At 45.2% G+C, this 26975-nt stretch overlaps 2 protein-coding genes across 6 annotated transcripts in view; one reads left to right on the top strand and one right to left on the bottom strand.

The window, feature by feature from the left end:
- Positions 1-2030, bottom strand: part of LOC139365123 (far upstream element-binding protein 2-like) — a 9059-nt gene extending 7029 nt beyond the window's left edge. For 3 of the 5 annotated variants that reach the window (XR_011626539.1, XM_071102534.1, XM_071102535.1), the window contains exons 1-3: positions 1830-2016; positions 1116-1221; positions 918-977 (exon numbers count right to left, since the gene is read on the bottom strand). Coding sequence is in view for 4 of the 5 variants with exons in the window: in XM_071102534.1 (XP_070958635.1) it covers positions 918-977; positions 1116-1221; positions 1830-1955 (292 nt within the window). In the remaining variant the exon portion in view is untranslated. Of the gene's footprint in view, positions 1-917; positions 978-1115; positions 1222-1794 lie in introns of all 5 variants that reach the window. The other 2 variants (XM_071102532.1, XM_071102533.1) reach the window with 2 other exon arrangements.
- Positions 1912-26975, top strand: LOC139365122 (ATPase family AAA domain-containing protein 5-like). Its single transcript, XM_071102530.1, has 22 exons — positions 1912-2982; positions 3157-3219; positions 3336-5065; positions 5395-5485; positions 5614-5772; positions 6053-6191; positions 6616-6682; positions 6806-6987; positions 7285-7433; positions 7554-8025; positions 9160-9256; positions 10415-10512; positions 10723-10856; positions 18009-18165; positions 18626-18796; positions 18985-19227; positions 19367-19431; positions 19661-19850; positions 19946-20109; positions 20303-21312; positions 21566-21721; positions 25957-26975. Exons 2-22 carry the CDS (start codon positions 3169-3171, stop codon positions 26033-26035), a joined length of 5604 nt encoding a protein of 1867 aa, XP_070958631.1. The 5' UTR covers positions 1912-2982; positions 3157-3168; the 3' UTR covers positions 26036-26975.

Here is a 26975-nt window from a genome sequence, read left to right as displayed (position 1 = left end):
GTACAGACACCGACCAGGGGAGAGGGGCCGGATGGTACAGACACCGACCAGGGGAGATGGGCCGGATGGTACAGACACCGACCAGGGGAGAGGGGCCGGATGGTACAGACACCGACCAAGGGAGAGGGGCCGGATAGTACAGACACCGACCAGGGAAGAGGGTTTGGATAGTACAGACACCGACCAGGGGAGAGGGGCTGGGTAGTACAGACACCGACCAAGGAAGAGGGGCGAAACAGTACTGACACAGAACAGGGGCCGGACAGTACAGACACCGACCAGGGGAGAGGGTTTGGATAGTACAGACACCGACCAGGGAAGAGGGTTTGGATAGTACAGACACCGACCAGGGGAGAGGGGCCGGGTAGTACAGACACCGACCAAGGAAGAGGGGCGAAACAGTACTGACACAGAACAGGGGCCGGACAGTACAGACACCGACCAGGGGAGAGGGTTTGGATAGTACAGACACCGACCAGGGAAGAGGGTTTGGATAGTACAGACACCGACCAGGGGAGAGGGTTTGGATAGTACAGACACCGACCAGGGGAGAGGGTTTGGATAGTACAGACACCGACCAGGGGAGAGGGTTTTGGATAGTACAGAGACCGACCAGGGGAGAGGGTTTGGATAGTACAGACACCGACCAGGGGAGAGGGTTTGGATAGTACAGACACCGACCAGGGGAGAGGGTTTGGATAGTACAGACACCGACCAGGGAAGAGGGTTTGGATAGTACAGACACCGACCAGGGGAGAGGGGCCGGGTAGTACAGACACCGACCAAGGAAGAGGGGCGAAACAGTACTGACACAGAACAGGGGCCGGACAGTACAGACACCGACCAGGGGAGAGGGTTGACATTCCTGTAAGAGCAGGTTTTGTAGGTAGTAGGAGACATGAGGAAGAGCAACTTACAGAGAGCTGTGGCTGAGTCCACATCACTCTGTGGAGCCATTTTCTTGCTCTCAGGTTGATCTGTGGGAAGAAAAAAACAAGTAAACAAAGGTTGAATCTGATCTCACAATAATCTGTGTGCACACACTCCAGTTATCAGACGTTCACATGGGCAGTGGCCCTTTCACAGTCCCCAGCAGTGTGTGTGTGTGTGTGTACCTGGGTCCTCCAGCTGTCGTTTCTGTGCTGTGAAGGGAAAGACGTCTGGTGCATTGATGTTGTTCATAGGGGCTACCCCTGCACATTCACCAATCTTGGCAGCAATCTGATGCACAAAAGTTGAAGTCACTTGAACACATAACAGATATTCAAAGAGCGATGACATGATGAGAATGTCTGATTTATTTGTGCTGGTCCTGGGTATTAACTAACGTTGATAAGCAACTTCAAATATTACATGAGATGCTAATTGTTTGTTAGCGGAATGATGGTAATTCAACTCAAGCGGGCAAACTTAACAGTGTTGGCTGGCTAGCTGAGGATATATACTTTGTTGGGAATGCACTCAAAAACACAGACACGCTGAGGGCTCGAAGCCTGCTTGTCCATCATCAGGACTTTGTCTTTGCATGCAGCAGAAGCAGCCAGCTCTCAACAACACAACAACATTGGGAGACGGCGAACATTGGTAACAACATCATAACGGTATTTCTGCAGTGGCACGTCAACTGGGTCTTCAAATTCACTTGACTTATAAACGTTAACTAGAGAGCTATAATAATCATAACTGCCAACAGTATTGATTGGTCGCCAAACATAGTCAGCCAGCTTTGCAAGCTAACAACCACGAAACAAGAAAATAGTCACATTTTCTTCACCCCTTCCCAGTGGCACTCACGCGCATAGCTACACTGCCTCCCGCTTCTGTCTCACCTGCCGGGCCCGTTGTACCGCGTCTGCAAAGGCATCTTTTTTTATTCCACCACCGTTACCGATAGCTAGATGTCCGCCGAGAGGAGCTCCAGCCCCGGGTGCCGGTACCGAGCTGTACTCCGACATATTTGCGGAGGGAAGATAGAAGAAAATACGAAAGTTAAAGTGGTGTTTAGGCCAGGACAGACTGCGCAGGAGCGGAAAGTCAGACGATCAAATATTCCGGAGGGGAAAGCAACCGGAGATGGAGCACTGAGAGCGGGAGCAAGGTTTAGATGACTTTTCTACAAATAATGTAAAAACATAAGGTTATAATTACATTATCTGAAGACACTTTATTACAAAATATGAGTTTCAACCCCCAACGTTTCGGAACATTTTGAAGATAACTTTTGTCAAAGGCAGTCAAAATAACCTTCACATCTTCCGTCTGTGCCTATACGGTTTATGGTCTGTGCACTGATCAGAGTATGCATTTGTAGTAGCTGTCATAATTTCCACCTGTACAGTACATTTATTAGCAAACCTTGATGGATCATCACTAATACAACAATGAATAACATCTACTTCACTCTCATTTATTTCAAAACTAGACAGCAGTGGGTTGATCTTTGATCTGCTTTTTGTTTAGAAACAACTGCTACTTATTTACAATATCACGTGGGGTGGAGCCTTGCAGTCCAAACATCAACAACTGTTCGTGACGTGTACATGTTCTGCCACTGTGAGTGGTGGAGTTGGTGACGCTAACGCGCAAGTCAATTTGGCGCCCTTTGGGCTAGACGAGTCAGGCGGGATTTTTGGAAGACTGAAGCCAAACCTCCAGTGTACCCAAAATATGGAATTATTTTTTATATGTGTGTTTAATTCGTCGTTAATATCTAGAATTTACTTTGCAGTTACATGTTAAAACTTCGTTGTAGTTTCGTTAAGCGTTTTGGGCAGCTTGCTAGCCGACTATTTTCCAACTAAGGTTAGCCATGTCATCCAACAATAGTCGGATATAGCTAGCTAGCTAGCTAGATAGATATTATATTAAGATATTTATTTCCCTAGACAGACAGTTAGATAGCAAGCTATCAACTTTGCCACACAATGACAGTTCGCGTAGCTTAGAGGTTGTGTCTTCTAGAGGGATCAAGGAGAAGAGCTGGTAAGTTGTGTTCTTTTGTTTTAGCTTACTACCACATCCACCATTGATCTACAGTTGCCGCTTTTAAGGTTAACTGACTACTACTAGTGAGTAGGTAAGTTACCTAAGTACTTAACTGAACCAGAATGCACCAACTAGTTAGTCACTGCAACTAAAACCATTTAATTATTTTAGGTCAGTGAAATTATGGCTGGTGTCGTTGCTATGGCATCTGTCATTGAAGATTTTGAAACTCAGGTATGTCCAACCAAATTCCATCTGTCTACACTAGCCTGTGTCAACGCATTGGATATATTTTTTAAATTGCATAGTTTTAATAATAGAGAGCGTAATCGTCGCACCTTGTTTTACAGCCATGCAAGAGATCATGCAAAGATGCCCATGCTCCTCCTGTCAAGATGATCACAAACTACTTTTCCCCTGTGCCCAAGCCCATGGAGAAACCATTCTCCCCACCCAGGTCCAACAACATCATGGATTACTTCAGCCGGAAGACCACACCAGTTAGAGAGAAAGGTAGTACCCCAGAGCAGACTAAGGAGAACCGCCTGGGGCCCCAGCCCTCTGAATCACCAGCCAGCCTAGACAGCCCTGTGAGGCTGCCGGCCAAGCCCCGTCAGAAACAGGGCAGGAAGCCCAGCAAAGTTGCCCGGCAGTTACAGGAGACTGATGCTGATGTAGGTTCCACTGAGACGGAGGAGTGTGTGGTCTTAGAGGGGCCAGGAGATGAGGGCAACGTAGTGAGCAGCAGCTGTGGCTTCCTGGGTAGTGACACAGCTGCCCTGCTGGCCCAGTTCAGTGCTGATGCTGGCATGGCTGGAGACACCTGTGGTAAGAATGACCATGGCGCGGCATGTCCTGAGAAGGCTCAGAAAGACCATCATCCCAAGGTGCACTCTAAAAAAAGGGCTCCTCTGAAGAAAAAGGAAAGTCGCGACGGTTCTCCCAAAATTCCTAGAAAAGACAAGGTCAGTAAGGCTAAAGCCAAGCAGCAGGGGGATAAGGAAACAGAGGAGTATGTGCCCGAGGTCCAGGAGGCTGAGCTCTCATTGTGTGATGCAAGCTTAGAGGTGAACGTGGGAGAGGCGTCTCAGTTGAACGGGAGCACCGTCACCATCTCCTTTGAGGACTTCCTGCAGACTCAGGGCCAGGGAGAGGAGAAAGTGGGAGAGAAAAGCAGAGTTGACCCGGAGCCAGAAGACACGTTGGATGTACCCAAAGCCAAAGAGCTTTGTCCCCTGCAGATATCTCCTCGAACCCTCACCATCCAAGCTGAGGTGCACACCATTTCCCCCGGCCACGAGCCAGTCCTGGTTGCAGAGAAAAATATTGCCTCCATCTTCTCCAGGGAAAAAGAAGGGAGCCTAGCACCTGTAGTGGTGAAGACTGCTTCCTTTCCTCATCCCCAGTCTAGACTGGAGCTGCTGCCTGCCCCCAAAAGGAGGTCCAACGTGGTCCTGCAGGAGGAGGACCTGGAGCTCAGTGTCGTTGAGTCTGAATCATCCACTCCCAAGTGCAGCCAGACTGAGCGGAAGCAGTTCATGAGTGCTTTCAAGCAGCCAGCCAAGCCCGGCAAGGGCCCTGGGAAGCAGCCTGTGGACAAGGCCTTGGGGGAGGCTGTGGAGGAGGAGAACCACTCTGCTGCCCCAACAGAGGAGCAGCCAGGTAAAAATGCAGCTAAGAAGAAACCGCAGAGACGAGGGAGGAAGAAGGCCTTGGAGCAGGAGTCAGTTCCCTCACCCGCGGCACAAGAAGACCATGTTCCCATGGAGACTGACGCTGTGGAGACTGATTCTAAACCCAAAGGGGAGTCCAACACTGAGGCTAAACCTGAAGCAGAGCCCACCCCCTCCACACCAACAACAGTCAGGAGGTCCACCAGAGAAGCCCCTTGCAGGCAGACACCTGTTGTTGATCCAGTAACCCCAGTGAGGAAAACAAAAAAAGAAAGAGTGAAAGATGTTGCAGCAGTCACCGTGGACTGCCCTGTCCAGATGTCCACCCCGAAGTCAGACAAGTCCAGACACAGGCTGTTCAGAGCACAGATGGTCTGTCCACCAGACAAGACAGGAAGTCCCATCAGGTGAGGGATGGCCAAGATGTCTTTAAGCATAGTTTTTAATTGTCTCGCTTGTGCATCCTGTTGGTCAGTAACAGAGAGGCAATAGGTTTGGACATAGATTGACTCGTCCACAATGGAGGCCTGTCCCTAGTCTGGACACTGTTTTAAAGGCAGGACGATACATTACTACAGAGTCAGACAGTAGTGCCTTAGCTTCATGCTGACTTTGTAATATCTAGTTTGCATTGTATATGTTTGAAAATAAAAAAATTGGGCATTTCATTTGTTTTTGCTGTTTTGACTACCTTTGCAGAAACTATTATCATTTTATTCTTACCTTGAACCTTCAGGATGAAATTTACAAGAGTCGTCTTCCGAAGCTCTGCATCAAAGTCTGAGGGTGGAAGTGATTTTGAAATCCTAAGTCCCCTAGCCACTAAGGTAATAGCCTCTGTTTTTATCAGTTGGAATATGAAACCGATGTTTTGAATTAGCAACTATAATTCAGCACACACCTTCCTTTCACTTGTAGTTTTTCTTCTTAAACTCATTTGAATCCTCTTGATCAGGAATCCAATGCATCGAAAAAGAGAAAAAAGGCAAAGAAGTTGGTGAAGAAAGCCCGGGAGATACAGCAGAGTAAAAAGGCCTCAGCGGATAAGGAGGGTCAGAGGTCTTTCCGACGCTCCACCCGGAGCCAGGGCAAGAAGAGCTACAATGAAGATGAGGTACACTACAGTTCTAATGACATTTCAGTTAAAGATTGTAGGCTTTTCCTTACTTGGGAGAAGATGTTCTACTCTGGCTCAGTATGTAGTTGTACTCTACAATTCATGCTCCATTGATAACAATTGTCATATTAGAGATGATGCATGTACTTTTCAATACACCTGACTATCTTGTTTCCTGTCCATTTCTCCAACTGTGAGACGAAGCACAAGTACAGAAAGGCTTTGTTTCATAGATAACCCGCTAAACCTTTATTTTTGCGAACCACTGTTTGTGCAGAACTCAGTGGTTTGGGTGGAGGATAGCCAGGATGGCTCTGCTCTGACTGCCAAGGAGAAGGGAACAGCTCAGAAACGCAGTCTAAATGATGTATTGGGGAAAAAAGCACCTGCCAGCAAGGGGGCCAATAATCCAGCAGGTACTTTATCACTGTTAACTGAAGTCGTAACATGATTATAGAAAACATCTATCATTTGCTCACCCTGAAGTGTTCTGGCTACAGGATGTACACAGGCTGTAGTTATTTTTTAGAAAGGGAATTTTTGACATTGCACAATTTATTTTCAAAGCCTGGAGGAGAAGGGGAAGTGTATTATTTGTGTAGCGTGACAAGGTGAAAGCCGTACTTTGTTATGATTGTTAATTAAGCATTTCATTGTTTGAAGCATTACATTTGTTAAATGTAATTTGTATTTTGTGTAGACATACTTGATGAAATCTTGTCTTATATGGGCTGAGTACCAATTGCTGTATGACTATGATTTTATTTATTTTTGGTATATGTATGTATTGAAGGACACTAACATTAATGTTTTGTGTATTTTTTTTTTTACCTTCCAAAGTGGCTCCCATGTTCCTTGGGAAAAAAGCACAGAGGACATCAGTCATATCCATCTTTGATGATCGCAGGTACACTTATTACAGACTTGCAGCTTATTACCAATAACACTGTTTGGTCTATATTCAACATTTTTGCAGACCTCAACAAGACCTTTGACCTTACACCCCTAATGTGGCTCTTACCCCTTCTAGCTGTGATGCTTCAGAGAACTCTCAGGATGATGAACAGTTCCGAGCCCGCAGAGAGTTCCTGAAGAGTGGCCTCCCAGAGTCCTTCAAGAAGCAGATAGCCAAAACCGTTGCCACCAATGAGGCCTACGCAGTCTCCTGCTCCTCCTTCCAGCCTGTAGTGCACGTGCTGCAGGCGTCACAGGGTGTGTGTTTTCTCCTTGCTAGCTCTGTCCCTTCCATCCAAGTGTTCTTATTAGTTGTATAAAGCAGAAGGGGTGCCACTCACTGATGTTTAGATGTTTTGAATGGACATTTTTACTAAGGTAAATCTTAAGCAACTGATAGGTAATGAGTGTGCACTGCACTGAGATTTTTATTAAATAATTAGTGTGCCATAACTGGGATTTGAACTGAAAACCTTAGCCTTTTCAGCGTGCTTCCTGCTCAAGTGTTCCCTCTGTGTTCTCCATCTAATTACGTTTTTCTTGGCCCTTGGACAGAGTGTCCTCTCTGGAGTCTACCATGGCCTGTTTCTCCTCGCTTACACTTCCTGAAGGAGCTTCGATGTCTACCATCAAACCAGCTTCCATCCCTCGATAGTTCCACTTGCTGTAAGACTGAGCCAGCATCCAGAGCGCACACTGAAAGGGTATGTTGTAATATTATTTTACACATTTCATATTTCACTGGTAATATCCCATGTAATATTTACTGGTGTAGTTTTGTTTGTTAATCAACTTTAGATAACTGAATAATTTGTTCTGAACAGGGGTCTGGCTGGCGAGAAGATTTCTCTGAGCCTATTCGTAAGCTCCTAATGGAGGAGATCAGTGCATCCAACCCTCCTTTCCCCGTCCAGCGGTTTCTCACACGCTTTCTGAAGAGGCGGGCGGACCACCTCCAGGAATGCACAGCTTCAGAGGCAGACCCCAGTACCAAACTCGCCAGCAGTGCCCCAGCATCAACAGAGCCTGTGGGGAGAAAGAGGAAGAGAGTGGAAGAGGGTGAGGGGGCCGTGGGAAAGGTGGCCAAGAAGCAGATGTCCAGGAGGTCGGAGAAGAAGATCATTGTGATCGACGGGGGCACCATCTCCCCCGAACCTGAGCCACCCAGGAGGGGAGGGCGAGGGAGGAGGCGCAAGCAACAGGAGAACGAGGAGATGAAAACACCACTCCCCTACCAAAAGGACCCTGTGGGACTCCTGGAGGATTCGCCACTGGCTATCAACTCTGTCAAAGATGGTAAGAGGGCAAATAAGAAATGATTTCTCTGTAAAAACCTCTATCTGTGGTAGCTGAAACATGGCCTTTCAGTTAGATGCTTAAATGTGCTTCCTTTTCATAACATTACAAAATACATTTTTGAATAGTCTTTAGTACCGTAATTGCTGGACTATAAGCCGCTACTTTATTCCCACACTTTGAACCTCTCGGTTTGTACAATGACGCGGCTAATTTATGGATTTTTCCCGCTTTCGCAAGATTCTTGCCGCCAAAAAACTGAGCACCGTCACATAATGTGACGTAAATCGAGGGCGCTCAAACTTCCCATCATTCTGATTACGGTAGTCATTTTGTCACCCTCATCATGGCAAAGACACGGAGAAATGCATATGATGCAGCTTTCAAGTTGAAGGCGATCGATCTGGCTGTTGGATAAAGAAATAGAGCTGCTGCATGGGAGCTTGGCCTTAATGAGTCGATTATAAGACTTTGTAAACAGCAGCGTGAGGAACTGACTCAGTGCAAAAAGACAACAAACCTTTCAGAGGGAAGAAAAGCAGATGGCCCAAAGTATTTGCAGCCACTCGACATCAGCGTAAATCGTGCATTTAAGGTGGCGCTCCGTGTTCAGTGGGAGGCTTGGATGACAAGTGGGGAGAAATCCTTCACTAAAACTGGCAGACTTGACCTTAAGTTGCTCTTCGCAGTGGGTCCTGACAGCGTGGAGCATTGTCAAAAAATCCACTATCATCAACGGGTTTCGAAAGGCTGGACTGCTGCGTGTTGAAGAGGGCAGCATGAGCTCAGCGGGGTATTTGTCTCCGGATGAAAGTGACGAGAGCGACAATGAAAACGATCCAACATCGGATGAAGCAATTCTGAGGCTATTCAACTCCGACACCGAAGGAGATGACTTCAGTGGTTTCAGTGCACAGGAGGAGGCTTGGTAGGCTACTGTTTTAATTTTTGTTACAAGCCGTGTTTCGTTTAAAGGCTGTGTAAAGTTAATTTGTTTCAATGTACGGCTTATAGACATGTGCGGTGTATTTATGTACAAAATACATATTTTTTAATAATTCAGTGGGTGCGGTTTATATTCAGGTGCGCTTAATAGTCCAGCAATTACGGTAACTGCTTTTTTTATTCCACCAGACTCCGTAAAAGAGGATATGTTGTGGACAGAGAAGTACCAACCACAGCACTCCAATGACGTCATAGGCAACATTGCCTCAGTGAGGAGGCTGCACAGGTAAGGGATTGTGGTGTATCTACTTATTGACTCAACTGAATAGCTCAGTAGCTAGTTGTACTAGGCACCCTGCAGGCTCTACACAGGTATTACAGATATACAGTACATGGACACCTGCTCGTCAAACATCTTGTTCTAAAATTATGGGCATTAATATGGAGTTGGTCCCACTTTTGCTGCAAAACAGCCTCCACTCTTCTGGGAAGGCTTTCCACTAGATGTTGGAACATTGCTGCGGGGACTTGCTTTCCATTCAGCCACGAGCATTAGTGAGGTTGGGCACTAATGTTAGGCCTAGATCGCAGTCGGCATTCCAATTCCTCCCAAAGGTGTTTGATGTTGTTGAAGTCAGGGCTCTGTGCAGGCCACTCAAGTTCTTCCACACCGATCTCAACAAAATATTTCTGTGTGGAACGCGCTTTGTGCACGGGGCATGCTGAAACAGGAAAAGGCTTTCCCCAACCTGTTGCCACAAAGTTGGAAGCACAGAATCGTCTTGAATGTCATTGTATGCTGTAGCGTTAAGATTTCCCTTCACTGGCACTAAGGGGCCTAGCCCAAACCATGAAAAACAGCCCCAGACCATTTATTCCTCCTCCACCATACTTGACAGTTTGCACTATGTATTCGGGCAGGTAGCGTTGGCATTGCGCATGATGGTCTTAGGCTTGTGTGCGGCTGCTTGTCCATGGAAACCCATTTTCATGAAGTTCCTGGCGAACAGTTATTGTGCTGACGTTGCTTCCAGAGGCAGTTTGGAACTCAGTAGGGAGTTTTGCAACCGAGGACATTTTTACGCACTTCAGCACTCGGCGGTCCTGTTCTGTGAGCTTGTGTGGCCCACCACTTTGCGGCTGAGCCGTTGTTGCCCCTAGACGTTTCCACTTTACAATAACAGCACTTAGAGTTGACCAGCGTAGCTCTAGCAGGGCAGAAATTTGACGAACTGACTTGTTGGAAAGTTGGCATCCTATGATGCTGCCATGTTGAAAGTCACTGAGCTCTCCCATAAGGCCATTCTACTACCAATGTTTGTCTATGAAGATTGCATGGCTGTGTGCTATGGCTTTATGAGCTTTATTGAAAGCCATTGTGTGTTACATGCCATTAATTCAATGAATCTGTCATGTAATTTTGCATAAACCAATCCGTTTGCAGTTGGCTGAGGGAATGGAAGCTCAGAGCTGACAGGGAAGAGAGGAAGAAACAGAAGGAAAAGAAACAGGAGGAAAAGAAACAGGATGACGACAACAATGGTAAGAGACGGTCACCTTAGAATAGAGGGCTCAGCCATTTTTTCCAAGATTTTGCTCTTGTATTTTCAGATAGCACTATGACTGTTTAAGCACGAACACATTTTTCCCTCCTTTGAAATAGTTACATAATCCTATATAAAAGTAACTTTTTTTCAAAGTTATCACAGAGTAAACTTAAAGCAGCCTGCTGTTCCCCTCTTGGCTACACAGACTCATGGGACACTAAAGGCGGGGACTCTCAGGAGGGGGAAGACTTTATGTGTAACACCCTGCTGATCACTGGTCCCACGGGGGTCGGCAAGACCGCTGCCGTTTACGCCTGCGCCCAGGAACTCGGCTTTAAGGTCTGTTCATTCTTTACTCCACTTGCCTAACACAGCAGTCACCAACCTTTTATGCTTTGTGACCCACTGGTCGATCACAAGCCAATTTTTTAATTTTTTTTATCATGTTTCTGCATACAAATTTCAATGCACTCACTTTACACTCTGAAATATATTTATAAAGCCCTTTTTACATCAGCAGATGACACAAAGTGCTGTACAGAAACCCAGCTTAAAACCCCAAACAGCAAGTAATGCAGATGTAGAAGCACAGTGGCTAGGAAAAACTCTCTAGAAAGACAAAAACCTAGGCAGAACAGTTGGACCCGGAGCAGCAGCAGCAGCACAACCAGGTGGACTGGGGACAGCCAGGAGTCATCAGGCCAGGTAGTCCTGAGGCATGATCCTAGGGCTCAGGTCCTCCAGGAGGGAGAGATAGAAAGAGAGAATTTGAGGAATCATACTTAAATTCACACAGGACACCAGATAAGACAGGAGAATACACCAGATATAAGACTGGCCCTAGCCCCCCAGCACATAGACTATTGCAGCATAGATACTGGAGGCTGAGTCAGGGGTGGGGGGGACACTGTGGCCCTGTCCGACAATACGGACAGGACCAACCAGGCAGGATATAACCCCACCCACTTTGCCAGAGCACAGCCCCCACCCCACTAGAGGGATATCAACAGACCACCAACTTACTACCCTGAGACAAGGCTGAGTATAGCCCACTAAGATCTCCCCCACCACACGAGCCCGAGGGGGCGCAAACTGGAAAACAGGACGATCACATCAGTGACTCAACCCATTCAAGTGACGCACCCCTCCTAGGGATGGAATGGAAGAGCACTAGTAAGCCAGTGACTCAGCCCCCGTAATATGGTCAGAGGCAGAGAATCCCAGTGTAGAGATGGGAGCTGGCCAGGCAGAGACAGCAATGTCGATCCGGTGCCTTGCTCTTCACCTTCGCACCCCTGGGCCAGACTACACTCAATCCTAGGACCCACTGAAGAGATGAGTCTTCAATAAAGACCTAAAGGTCGAAACAGAGTCTGCGTCTCTCACATGGATAGGCAGACTATTCCATAAAAATGGAGCTCTATAGGAGAAAGCCCTACCTCCAGCTCTTTGCTTCGAAACTCTAGGGACAATAAGGAGGCCTGCGTCTTGTGACCATAGCGTACGTTTAGGTATGCACGGCAGGACCAAATCTGAGAGAGAGGTAGGAGCAAGCCCATGTAATGCTTTGTAGGTTAGCAGTAAAACCTTGAAATCAGCCCTGGCCTTAACAGGACCGTGTGTAGAGAGGCTAGCACTGGAGGAATATGATCAAATTTGGGGTTCTAGTGAAGATTCTAGCACCTGTGTTTAGTTTATTTAGTGTTTTATCCGGGTAGCTGGCGAGTATTGCATTACAGTAGTCTAATCTAGAAGTGACAAATACATGGATGAGCTTTTATGCATTTTTTTGGACAAAAAAAGTTTCTGGTTTTTGCAATGTTACGAAGATGGAAAAACATTTTCTTGAAATAGTATTGATATGTTTGTCAAAAGAGATCAGGGTCCCCAGTAACGCTGAGGTTCTTCAGTTTTATTTGAGACAACTGTACAACCATTAAGATTAATTGTCAGATCCAACAGCAGATCTTTGTTTCTTGGGACCGAGAACTAGCGTCTCTGTTTTGTCCGAGTTTGAAAGTAAAACATTTGCCTCCACCCACTTCCTTATGACTGAAACACAGGCTTCCAGGGTAGGCAATTTAGGGGCTTCACCATGTTTTATCGAAATGTACAGTTGTGAGTTGTCCTCATAGCAGTGAAAGTTAACGTTGTTTCCTATATATATATATATATATATATATATATATATATATATATATATATATATATATATATATATATATATATATAGTGCCTTGCGAAAGTATTCGGCCCCCTTGAACTTTGCGACCTTTTGCCACATTTCAGGCTTCAAACATAAAGATATAAAACTGTATTTTTTGTGAAGAATCAACAACAAGTGGGACACAATCATGAAGTGGAACGACATTTATTGGATATTTCAAACTTTTTTAACAAATCAAAAACTGAAAAATTGGGCGTGCAAAATTATTCAGCCCCCTTAAGTTAATACTTTGTAGCGCCACCTTTTGCTGCGATTACAGCTGTAAGTCGCTTGGGGTATGTCTCTATCAGTTTTGCACATCGAGAGACTGAAATTTTTTCCCATTCCTCCTTGCAAAACAGCTCGAGCTCAGTGAGGTTGGATGGAGAGCATTTGTGAACAGCAGTTTTCAGTTCTTTCCACAGATTCTCGATTGGATTCAGGTCTGGACTTTGACTTGGCCATTCTAACACCTGGATATGTTTATTTTATAACCGTTCCATTGTAGATTTTGCTTTATGTTTTGGATCATTGTCTTGTTGGAAGACAAATCTCCGCCCCAGTCTCAGGTCTTTTGCAGACTCCATCAGGTTTTCTTCCAGAATGGTCCTGTATTTGGCTCCATCCATCTTCCCATCAATTTTAACCATCTTCCCTGTCCCTGCTGAAGAAAAGCAGGCCCAAACCATGATGCTGCCACCACCATGTTTGACAGTGGGGATGGTGTGTTCAGCTGTGTTGCTTTTACGCCAAAAATAACGTTTTGCATTGTTGCCAAAAAGTTCAATTTTGGTTTCATCTGACCAGAGCACCTTCTTCCACATGTTTGGTGTGTCTCCCAGGTGGCTTGTGGCAAACTTTAAACGACACTTTTTATGGATATCTTTAAGAAATGTCTTTCTTCTTGCCACTCTTCCATAAAGGCCAGATTTGTGCAATATACGACTGATTGTTGTCTTATGGACAGAGTCTCCCACCTCAGCTGTAGATCTCTGCAGTTCATCCAGAGTGATCATGGGCCTCTTGGCTGCATCTCTGATCAGTCTTCTCCTTGTATGAGCTGAAAGTTTAGAGGGACGGCCAGGTCTTGGTAGATTTGCAGTGGTCTGATACTCCTTCCATTTCAATATTATCGCTTGCACAGTGCTCCTTGGGATGTTTAAAGCTTGGGAAATCTTTTTGTATCCAAATCTGGCTTTAAACTTCTTCACAACAGTATCTCGGACCTGCCTGGTGTGTTCCTTGTTCTTCATGATGCTCTCTGCGCTTTTAACGGACCTCTGAGACTATCACAGTGCAGGTGCATTTATACAGAGACTTGATTACACACAGGTGGATTGTATTTATCATCATTAGTCATTTAGGTCAACATTGGATCATTCAGAGATCCTCACTGAACTTCTGGAGAGAGTTTGCTGCACTGAAAGTAAAGGGGCTGAATAATTTTGCACGCCCAATTTTTCAGTTTTTGATTTGTTAAAAAAGTTTGAAATATCCAATAAATGTCGTTCCACTTCATGATTGTGTCCCACTTGTTGTTGATTCTTCACAAAAAAATACAGTTTTATATCTTTATGTTTGAAGCCTGAAATGTGGCAAAAGGTCGCAAAGTTCAAGGGGGCCGAATACTTTCGCAAGGCACTGTATATATATATATATATATATATATACTGAAAACAATAGTGGTCTTAAAACAGAACCTTGACGAACTCTGAAACCAGACTGATACATTTTGTATTCATTATTTATCTTCAGGAAGGCAGTGAGTTGCTGTGCAACAGCTTTTTCAAAAATGTTTGAGAAGAATGGGAGATTCGATATAGACCAATTTTGTTTTTTACATTTTCTGGGTCAAGAGGCTTTATTACTGCCACTTTTAGTGAGTTTGGTACACATCCGGTGGATAGAGAGCCATTTATTATGTTCAACATAGGAGGGTCAAGCACAGGAAGTAGCTCTTTACTTCTGCACCATCGAGGGCATCTTGACTGGTTGCATCACTGCCTGGTATGGCAACTGCTCAGCCTCCGACTGCAATGCACTACAGAGGGTAGTGCGTATGGCCCAGTACATCACTGGGGCCAAGCTTCCTGCCATCCAGGACCTCTATACCAGGCGATGTCAGAGGAAGGCCCTAAAAATGGTCTGACTCCAGCCACCCTAGTCTTAGACTGTTCTCTCTGCTACCTCACGGCAAGCGGTATTGGAGCGCCAAGTATAAGTTCAAGAGGCTTCTAAACAGCTTCTACCCCCAAGCCATAAGATTCCTGAACATCTAATCAAATGGCTGCCCACCCCCTCTTTTACACAGCTGCTATTCTCTGTTATTATCTATGCATAGTCACTTTAATAACTCTACCTACATGTACATATTACTTCGACTAATATGTACATATTACCTCGACTAACCGGTGCCCCTGCACATTGACTCTGTCCGTTACCCCCTGTATATAGTCTCGCTATTGTTATTTTACTGCTGCTCTTTAATTACATTTTTCTAGATAATTTACACGCTCCAAATAAGTGCACTAACTCTTTTGACTCATCACATGCTCTGCTGCTACTGTTTATCGATCTTGTTGCCTTGTCACTTTGCCCATATCTACATAAACTCAGCAAAAAAATAAATGTCCTCTCACTGTCTGCTGCATTTTATTTTCAGCAAACTTAACATGTGTAAATATTTGTATGAACATAACAAGATTCAACAACTGAGACATAAACTGAACAAGTTCCACAGACATGTGACTAACAAAAATGGAATATGTGTCCCTGAACAAAGGGGGGGTCAAAATCAAAAGTAACAGTCGGTATCTGGTGTGGCCACCAGCTGCATTAAATACTGCAGTGCATCTCCTCCTCATGGACTGCACCACATTTGCCAGTTCTTGCTGTGAGATGTTACCCCACTCTTCCCCCAAGGCACCTGCAAGTTCCCAGACATTTCTGGGGGGAATGGCCCTAGCCCTCACCCTCTGATCCAACAGGTCCCAGGCGTGCTCAATGGGATTGAGATTGGGCTCTTCGCTGGCCATGCGAGAACACTGACGTTCCTGTCTTGCAGGAAATCACGCACAGAACGAGCAGTATGGCTGGTGGCATTGTCATGCTGGAGGGTCATGTCAGGATGAGCCTGCAGGAAAGGTACCACATAAGGGAGGAGGATGTCTTCCCCGTAACGCACAGCGTTGAGATTGCCTGCAATGACAACAAGCTCAGTCCGATGATGCTGTGACACACCGTCCCAGACCATGACAGACCCTCCACCTCCAAATCGATCCTGCTCCAGAGTACAGGGTTCAGTGTAACGCTCATTCCTTTGACGATAAACGCAAATCCGACCATCACCCCTGGTGAGACAAAACCGCGACTCGTCAGTGAAGAGCACTTTTTGCCAGTCCTGTCTGGTCCAGCGACGGTGGGTTTGTGCCCATAGGTGACGTTGTTGCCGATGATGTCTGGTGAGGACCTGCCTTACAACAGGCCTACAAGCCCTCAGTCCAGCCTCTCTCAGCCTATTGTGGACAGTCTGCGCACTGATTGTGTGTTCCTGGTGTAACTCGGGCAGTTGTTACCATCCTGTACCTGTCCCCCAGGTGTGATGTTCGGATGTATTGATCCTGTGCAGGTGTTGTTACACGTGGTCTGCCACTGCGAGGATGATCAGCTGTCCGTCCTGTCTCCCTGTAGCGCCGTCTTAGGCGTCTCACAGTATGGACATTGCAATTTATTGCCCTGGTCACATCTGCTATCCTCATGCCTACTTGCAGCATGCCTACGGCACGTTCACACAGATGAGCAGGGACCCTGGGCATCTTTCTTTTTGTGTTTTTCGGAGTCAGTAGAAAGACCTCTTTAGTGTCTTAAGTTTTCATAACTATGACCTTAATTGCCTACTGTCTGTAAGCTGTTAGTGTCTTAACGACCTTTCCACATGTGCGTGTTCATTAATTGTTTATGATCCATTGAACAAGCATGGGAAACAGTGTTTATACCCTTTACAATGAAGATCTGCAAAGCTATTTGTATTTTTACGAATTATCTTTGAAAGACAGGGTCCTGAAAAGGGGACGTTTCTTTTTTTTGCTGAGTTTATTTACCTCAGTTACGGTACCTTGTTCCCTCTAAGCCCGCGCGAAGCTCCCAAGTGGTTTCTTGCATCAAACAACAGTTTCAGTCACCTTATCTGAAGGACAAGTGGATAAACAGGTTAATGTCAAGCCCTGCATGTTTTTTTCAAAAGTCTCATAGAATGTAGGCCTACATTGAACACCACACATTTGCTGTTACTGTAGCCTGAATGACAGAACAGCTATTTCCATTTTAAATGTTATGGGGTGCATTTTTTTGGTGGTGGGACACTCTGGTAGGCCTACATTATGATCAAATAGCCACAGCCTACTCAGTGTTGACAGTAAATGCGCTGGAAGTTGCACAGCATTTTGTAAATGTTCAAGTTTGCGCTCAGCAGACCTGAAATTTGCTCTGTGACGAAAAACATTTGAGGGAACATTGATTGTATCCCTGCACATCGTCTGGGTACTGGTACCCCGTGTACATAGCCGAGTTATCAGTACTCATTGTGTATTTATTCCTTCTTATTGTCTTTCTATTAATTTTCTATTTTTCTCTCTGCATTGTTGAAGGGCCCATAACTTAGCATTTCACTGTTAGTCTACATCTGTTGTTTACGAAGCATGTGACATACAATTGGATTTGAAGTGTCCATATATTTGTACCTTATTTTACCAAGTAAGTTGACTAAGAACACATTCTAATTTACAGCAATGACCTGGGGAATAGTTAGGGGAGAGGAGGGGGATTATTGAGCCAATTGTAAACTAGGCATGATTAGGTGGCCATGATGGTATGAGAATTTAGTCAGGACACGAGGGTTAACACCTCTACTCTTTCGTTAAGTGCCATAGGATCTTTAGTGACCACAGAGAGTCAGAACACCTGTTTAATGTCCCATCCGAAAGACTGCACCCTGGGGCATTGGGATATTTAGACCAGAGGATTTTATTTATTTATTTAACCTAGGAAAAGGAAAGAGTGGCTCCTACTGGTCTTCTGACACCACTTCCAGCAGCATCTGGTTTCCCATCCAGGGACTGGCCAGGACCACCCTGCTTAGCTTTAGAGGCAAGCCAGTAGAGGGATGCAGGGTGGGATTCTGCCGGGTGCCATCAAATCTTTTAACATCTGTCTTAACTGTCTGTGTAATATATTATCTATGTATGCTACTTTGAAGGCAGGAAGTGTAATCGGTCATCCTTCTCCAGGTGTTTGAGGTGAATGCGTCGTCCCAGCGGAGCGGCCGTCAGATCCTGTCCCAGCTGAGGGAGGCCACCCAGTCCCACCAGGTGGACATCCAGGGGGTCAACGCCCATAAGCCGTGCTACTTCAGTAGCTCCACCGCCAGGCCTGGATCCTCACCACGTAAGTTTAGAAGAAGTTTGCCTCTCTTCTTGCAGCCCAGTGTTTCTTTGAACAAAATCATCTCTTAGGACTGTTTGGATAGAAAGTAGATAGTTTGACACTGATAAAAATCTACAAGAGATAAACGGGTAACAAACCTGAGCACCATCTCCCATTGGCCTAAATCTATGGTATCTTCAGGTTACATGCCAGTTTCATTTTACACTTACATGTTAGTCATTTAGCGGACGCTCTTATCCAGAGCGACTTGCAGGAGCAATTTGAGTCAAATACCTTGCTCAAGGACTCATAGACAGGTTGTTCACCTAGTCGGCTTGGGATTCAAACCAGCGACCTTTCGGTTACTGGCCCAACCGTCTTAACCGCTATGCTACCTGCCGCCAGTTTCTTGAGTTATGTGAAAAGTAGGATTTTTAAAGATCCAGGTTGACAGGTGAAGATTCTGCTGTCCATCTCCCAGGGAAAGTGTACTCTCCTCGAAGGGTGGTGTCCTCCCCCAGGAAGTCCCCCCGTGGAGCCACGAGGGGAGGCCTGGCCCCCACCTCCCTGGCCAAATTCTTCAAAACGGGCCGACCTGGTCCCACCAACAAGGAACCTGCCAGTGCCAGCCAAGACCAGAAGCAACCAACCGGTTAGAATGAATTCCTTGTCCTTCTTCCTCTCTAGCTTGAGGTTTCTGTCAGTCCGGTGTTAAACAGTCTAGGTCCTAAATTAAACACAGCAGGGAAGCTTTATTCCCTTCAGTTACTATTTTGCATAAACCCTAGTCTAGTCTGCATACACACGTCAGAACTAAATATCAGTGTTATTCTCTTCCAGCTGTTCCCAAGAAGACCAGTAAAGCCAAGGAGAGTTCCAGTAAGACTGAAGAGCCTCAGAACAGACCAGCAGCAGCAGCCATCACCAAGGACTCCTCCAGTGAAGAGCAGAGCAAGAAGACAGCCACGTCACTCATTCTCTTTGAGGAGGTGGATGTCGTCTTTGATGACGACTCTGGGTTCCTGGCTGCCATCAAAACGTTCATGACCACCACCAAGAGACCGGTGATCCTCACCACCAGTGGTGAGTGGGGGAGCAATCCACATTTCATGGTTGGAAGACTAAGTTGTGGTCCATGGTTTTAGGTTTGTACACTGTGTCAAATGAATAGCACAGACCAGAAGGTGACATGCACTGTGAGTTGAACCTGTTTCTCTCCTAGATCCCACCTTCAGTACCATGTTTGATGGCTACTTTGAGGAGATCCATTTCAAAACCCCCTCAGTGGTAAGAGAACCAATAAACTACAACCCTTTTTTTTGCTGGATGTTTTGTTGTCATGTACTCAACAGAGTAACGTTGGAGGTATATTTTAAGCATACTTTCTAGTTGCACAGGAAGAATGTTCATTTTATAATAGGAAACTTGTATCGTCATTTGCGTATGTTAGTGTGTAACTCCTTCATACAGGTGCATGAGTGTGTGTGGTTGTAACACCTCTCTTTCTCCTATACAGGTGAAGGTGGGGAGCTACCTGCAGCTGCTGTGCCTGGCTGAGAACATGCGTACGGACGCCCGCGACGTCTCCTCTCTGCTCCACCTGAACGGTTGTGACATCCGCCAGAGCCTTCTGCACCTGCAGTTCTGGAGCCGCTCCACAGGGGGGCGGAAGCTATCCCGTCCCCTCCCAGACTCAGCCCCCACAGGTGAGGACAGAGTAATGTTCACTAAATAACTGTATAAACAACATTGCCAATTAATACTGATGGTGATAAATTTTGTTTTTATGTTGCATATTCAGTGACACAACTCCAGCCAAAGACAGAGGAAACTGCAGGTGGCTCTGTGGTGAGTGAGGGGGTGACCCCAGCAGGACCCCTGCCCCCCTGTGACACAGGCTGCACAGAGAGCATGCTGGGGCTGCTGAACATAGAGCCAGAGAGGGAAATGCAGGATCTGTTCAAGGTTGGTTGTCAAAAGTCCATCTCTTTCCTCCTTGTTGTCTTAAGAGGACACTCGAGATCATTTTTGACCGGTCTCTTGTGGTATGATCTCACATAATTACAATCCCTATGTCAAACCACCTTCTCAGTCACTTTATTATCTGTAAGTTAGTGTGGAAGTATTGAAGGTTAACCACAATCTATTGTCTCCTCAGAGCCAGTCCACAGTGGAGCCAGGTTGCTGGGAGCTGCTGACCACCAGCAAGAGGAGAGGAATGGACCTGCTCTACTCCAACATGGAGGCCCTGCTTCCCCTACCCACCACACATTTCACTGTCACAACCCACAGGCGGCCACAGGAAGTGAGCAACCGGACACAGGAAGAGTCCAGCGCTGATCCACAGGAAGTAGCCACTAGTATGAATAGTATAAAGCCAGAGATTGATCCACCACTACCACTTCAGACTGAGGTTGATCCACTGCCCCACCCCAAGGTCCAGCAGGTGGCAGAGGGGTCAGAGACAGACGGGAGCCCGGTGAAGGTGTCCTCTAGAATGAAGAAGAAGAAGAAGCAGCTGGGTACCCGAGAGAACCTGGACCCCTTTCACTCAGACTCTGATTCCGACGACGCCTTCCTCTCCCTCCACACTAAACCACCTCCCAACCCCCCTCAGACACAGACGGAAGGGGAGGACAGTCAGGACGATTCTACCAGCAACAAGGTTGAACTAGAATCTGTGAAGGCCAGAGAGGAAGAGGTAAAGGAGAAGGCCCCTCCCCCTATGAGGATGAGGGTGCCGCTCACCCCGGAGCAGAGGATGAAGAGTGAGCCTGTGTCCCACTGCCTGGGCTCTCTGGCAGAGTTCCTCGACCACATGTCTCTCCTGGACTCCTCCCTTTGCCGCCACACCTCACCTGTAGGTGGCGCCAGATACACACACAGGACATTCGGCCTGAGAGCCGAGATTAAAGACGGGATGAATGACGAGCCCGGGGAGGAGTGCCATGGAGGGAGCTGGGTAGAGGGGGAGAGAGCGGGGGAGATCCAGGCTGCTGTGGAGGCTCTGAGCTTCCAGAGGTGCAGGGCTGGGGTGGAGGAGGCGTGGGGTACAGCTCAGGGTCTAGAGGGGGAACTGGGGAAGGAGGCTGTGAACGAGCTCACACTCCCTGTGGCCTCGCACAGACGGGGCTTCAGACTCACCCAGGACAGCCCCTGTGAACCAAAGTGAGTCGTCTTGTCTGTTTGTCCTTCACTTACTGAGTTTATAATTTATATGTAAATTATTGTATTCATGTATTAATTCATTATTTGATCAGTGAGTAGAATTTTAGTATTCAACATCTCAAAGAAAAGTTTAATTTGGTAGATATATGTATTTATGTATTACGCCCCTTCATCAGAAGTCAGAATCAGAAGTCGTCACAAAGTGCATTTTAAGGAATCTAACCTATCCTGTTTGCTGCTGTTGTTCCTCCAGAGTTCTCCAGAAGAGGAGGGAGGTGATGGACATTCTACCCAGGCAAGTGGCAGGGACGCTGGGTAACAGACCTGCTGCAGCCCTGGACTTCCTTCCCTTCCTACGGACCATCTGCCGATCAGAGACGCTCAAGGAGCAGTTCAAGGTTAAACGCAGGTGAGAGGTCAGGGGTTATAGGTGCGGAGGTCAGGGGTAAGGTTAAATGGAGGTGAGAGGTTAGGTTGTGGATGTGGAAATCAGGATCAGAGTTAAACAGGGTTTTAGGGGGACACCCAGCTTTGAACCACCTCAAATCTGTCTCATTCTGTATAGATTGATATCTAGAGACCAAGCTGCTCTCCATTCAGTATAGATTGATATCTAGAGACCAAGCTGCTCTCCATTCAGTATAGATTGATATATAGAGACCAAGCTGCTCTCCATTCAGTATAGATTGATATCTAGAGACCAAACTGCTCTCCATTCAGTATAGATTGATATCTAGAGACCAAACTGCTCTCCATTCAGTATAGATTGATATCTAGAGACCAAGCTGCTCTCCATTCAGTATAGATTGATATCTAGAGACCAAACTGCTCTCCATTCAGTATAGATTGATATCTAGAGACCAAGCTGCTCTCCATTCAGTATAGATTGATATCTAGAGACCAAGCTGCTCTCCATTCAGTATAGATTGATATCTAGAGACCAAGCTGCTCTCCATTCAGTATAGATTGATATCTAGAGACCAAACTGCTCTCCATTCAGTATAGATTGATATCTAGAGACCAAGCTGCTCTCCATTCAGTATAGATTGATATCTAGAGACCAAGCTGCTCTCCATTCAGTATAGATTGATATCTAGAGACCAAGCTGCTCTCCATTCAGTATAGATTGATAATTACATACTTTTTAGTTTTTGTCTGTATACTGTGTACAAGACAGCCTAACCAATACTATTAAATCATTGATATTTATACAATGCCTTTGGGAAGGTATTCAGACACCTTGATTTTTCCCACATTTTGTTAGGTTACAGCCTTATTCTAAAATGTATGAAAAAATATTTTCCCCTCATCAATCTACACACAATACCCCATAATGATCAAGCAAAACATTTTGTTTTACAAATGTATACAAATAAATACACCTTTACATAAGTATTCAGACCCTTCACTCAGTACCTTGTTCAATAACCTTATGGCAGAGATTACAGCCTCATGTCTTCTTGGGTATGACACTACATGCTTGGCACACCTGTGTTTGGGGAGTTTCTCCCATTTATTCTCTGCAGATCCTCTCAAGCTTTGTCAGGTTGGATGGGGAGTGTTCCTGCACAGCTATTTTCAGGTCTCTCCAGAGATGTTCGATCGGGTTCAAGTCTGGGCTCTGGCTGGGCCACTCAAGGACATTCAGAGACTTGTCCTGAAGCCACTCTTGCATTGTCTTGGCTGGATGCTTAGGGTTGTTGTCCTGTTGAAAGGTGAACCTTCGCCACAGTCTGAGGTCATGAGCGCTCTGGAGCAGGTTTTCATCAAGGATCTCTCTCTGTTTTTTGCTCCGTTCATCTTTGCCTTGATCCTGACTAGTCTCCCAGTCCCTGCCGGTGAAAAACATCTCCACAGCATGATGCTGCTGCCACCATGCTTCACCGTAGGGATGGTGCCAGGTTTCCTCCAGACGCTTGGCATTCAGGCCAAAGAGTTCAATCTTGGTTTCATCAGACCAGAGAATCTTGTCTCATGGTGTGAGAGTCTATTAGAAGCTTTTGGCAAACTCATAGCAGGCCGTCGTGTGCCTTTTTACTGAGGAGTGGCTTCAGTCTGGCCACTCTACCATAACGAATTGGATATTTGTTTTTTGCTTATCACACCCCTGAGGGTGGGGTTGGAGCCAGGGATCAGCCATTATTGACGGTGATGCATGTTTCCATCCTCACTTCTGTTTCATACCCTAGGCTGTGGGTCTGAGGTATGTTTCAGAATGACAGTAGTTATTTTAATCTAGTTGTTAGTTAATTCCATAGAAACCCACAGGTCAGTGAGGTCACTTATCTTCATGCTCACTCAAAGAATTGGAAGCTTTCCCATTAGATCTAGATTCCTGAGAACAACTCCAGCTGCTGTCGCACACTTCAAAATAATTTATCCAGATACCTTGACAAAATACTGTAATCATTTAGTTTGAGATGGATGATAGATGGACAGATGTAGTCTCAACAAGAAAGGTTGTGTGCTTTGGGTTTGCTATTGTACCCGGTGGCACCGCTTACGTGTAGTTTAAGCTGAGGGTGGAAATGGGTAGAAGGATATCTGTTTGGGGCTCCCGAGTGGCGCAGCGGTCTAAGGCACTGCATCTCAGTGGAAGAGTTGTCACTACAATCCCTGGTTCAAATCCAGGCCGTATCACATCTGGCCGTGATTGGGAGTCCCACAATTGGCCCAGCATCGTCCGGGGTAGGCCGTCATTGTAAATAAGAATTTCTTCTTAACGGACTTGTCTAGTTAAATTAAAATAAAATAAAATTTAAGTAAAATGTTAGTCTATGTGGTGGGTTAGTGCATTTCTAATCACCCCCAGAATGGCTTTCTCTGTAGCTCGTGTCGATAAGTCTGTGGTGTGAGGTTGTGTATAGGATAAATATACAGTTGAAGTCGGACATTTACATACACTTAGGTTGGAGTCAATAAAACTTGTTTTTAAACCACTCCACAAATGTCTTGTTAACAAACTATAGTTTTGGCAAGTTGGTTAGGACATCTACTTTGTGCATGACACAAGTAATTTTTCCAATAATTGTTTACATACAGATTATTTCACTTATAATTCACTGTATCATAATTCCAGTGGGTCAGAAGTTTACATACACTAAGTTGACTGTGCCTTTAAACAGCTTGGAAAATTCCCAAAAATGATGTCATGGCTTTAGAAGCTTCTGATAGGCTAATTGACGTCATTTGAGTCAATTTGAGGTTTTCCTGTGGATGTATTTCAAGGCCTACCTTCAAACTCAGTGCCTCTTTGCTTGACATCATGGGAAAATCAAAAGAAATCAAACAAAAAATTGGAGACCTCCAAGTCTGGTTCATCCTTGGGAGCAATTTCCAAATGCCTGAAGGTACCACGTTCATCTGTACAAACAATAGTACGCAAGTATAAACACCATGGGACCACGCCGCCGTCATACCGCTCAGGAAGGAGATGCGTTCTGTCTCCTAGAGATGAATGTACTTTGGTGCAAAAAGTGCAAATCAATCCCAGAACAACAGCAAAGGACCTTGTGAAGATGCTGGAGGAAACAGGTACAAAAGTATCCACAGTAAAACGAGTCCTATATCAACATAACCTGAAAGGCCGCTCAGCGACTGCACATGGGGACAAAGATGGTACTTTTTGGAGAAATGTCCTCTGGTCTGATGAAACAAAAATAGAACTGTTTGACCATAATGACCATTTAAGTTTGGAGGAAAAAGGGGGAGGTTTGCAAGCCGAAGAACACCATCCCAACCGTGATGCACGGGGGTGGCACCATCATGTTGTGGGGGTGCTTTGATGCAAGAGGGACTGGTGCACTTCACAAAATAGATGGCATCATGAGGCAGGAAAATTATGTGGATATATTGAAGCAACATCTCAAGACATCTGTCAGGAAGTTAAAGCTTGGTCGCAAATGGGTCTTCCAAATGAACAATGACCCCAAACATAGTTCCAAAGATATGACAAAATGGCTTAAGGACAACAAAGTAAAGGTATTGGAGTGGCCATCACAAAGTCCTGAACTCAATCCCATAGAAAATGTGTGGGCAGAACTGAAAAAGCGTGCGAGCAAGGAGGCCTACAAACCTGACTCAGTTACACCAGCTCTGTCAGGAGGAATGGGCCAAAATTCACCCAACTTATTGTGGGAAGCTTGTGGAAGGCTACCTGAAACGTTTGACCCAAGTTAAACAATTTAAAGGCAATGCTACCAAATACTAATTGAGTGTATGTAAACTTCTGACCCAATGGGAATGTAATGAAAGAAATAAAAGCTGAAATAAATCATTATCTTTTCTATTGTTCTGACATTTCACATTCTTAAAATAATGTGGTGATCCTAACTGACCTACGACAGAGAATTTTTACTAGGATTAAATGTCAGGAATTGTGAAACTGAGTTTAAATGTATTTGGCTAAAGTGTATGTAAACGTCTGACTTCAACTGTATACGCATTTACATCACTTTTTAGTAATTTAGCAGATGCTCTTATCCAGATGGATTTACAGTTGGTAATGTATTCTAGTAACCCTGTGTGCTGCACTGAAGGCCATTTAGGAACATGCTACAGTATGCCAGTATGCCAGCTACAGTATGTCACTTATCTAAACAATTTGACTAAAGTTTGAAAATGTCTTTCTCCCCCCCACATTAGGTTCCTCCACTACCTGGATGCCATTCACCTGGGCCTTCCCAAGAACACTCTGCAATACCTAGCAGAGGACTTCCCTTGAACTAGAGAGAAGTGCACTGGTGTTTCTCAAATAGGGGGTTTAAGGACATTCAGGTCGCCCAATTTGAGGCTTGATGACCGTATGAAAGCAATCCATTAGGTACCGAATGGAAGAAATCTGACACAAGGACGGACTGACTACCTGAGAGTGTCGAATTAGAAGGCTAGTTTTTTCTCTTATGCCATTGCAGAACGTTTTGCTACGGTGTGCCCTAATGAATATGACCCCTCAAATTGCTACTAAAAGTCAATGACCAGAAATCTGCGGATCAATTCCCTCTTGGGACCTGGAGTGAGGTTCATTATGGATCCCTTTGAAGAGTGCTGAAACACTATTCACCTCTTCAATATGTATTTGTACTGTAATATAAAAATGGGAGTGTGTAAATGTGTATCAGTACATTTTATAGTTGTGGCTTTAACGAAGATGTGCCTGTTTTTGTATTCTGCTGTGCATTTGGCAAAGTGTTTCATGAACTAATAAATTCAAATGTTATATGCTGAGAGATCATTTGTAAGATTTGAATAACATACTTGTAGAAATTGTCAGTTTAAAAGGCTGTGTTTTTGTTGTCAAACTACACAATATTAACACAATCCTGTTCAAGCACTTCATATCACTTTTTTACTGTTCATATAATATAAATCCCACACACTTTACTAGTCCAAAGTGTTATTCTCTCATGAAATACAATGGCTTCATTATCTAATTGCAGGGAAGGATCAGTGATGTGTATATGTAAATCATTGGGTAGGATGTCTTTTTAAATATATAAACATTAATCAAGTCGGGTTAGATTGAGCACAACACAATCTAATGTAACAGAAGTGTTATGAAATATTTTTGTATTGTTTACATCTTTTGGTAAATTAATGTAATAAAACTTGGAAATAAAAAAGGACACGTGTAACAAGCCGCAGACGCTGCGTATCAAACAAAA

This window comes from Oncorhynchus clarkii, chromosome 13, assembly GCF_045791955.1.
Source record: "Oncorhynchus clarkii lewisi isolate Uvic-CL-2024 chromosome 13, UVic_Ocla_1.0, whole genome shotgun sequence".
NCBI lineage: Eukaryota > Metazoa > Chordata > Actinopteri > Salmoniformes > Salmonidae > Oncorhynchus > Oncorhynchus clarkii.
This window is presented reverse-complemented; position numbering and strand designations above follow the sequence as displayed.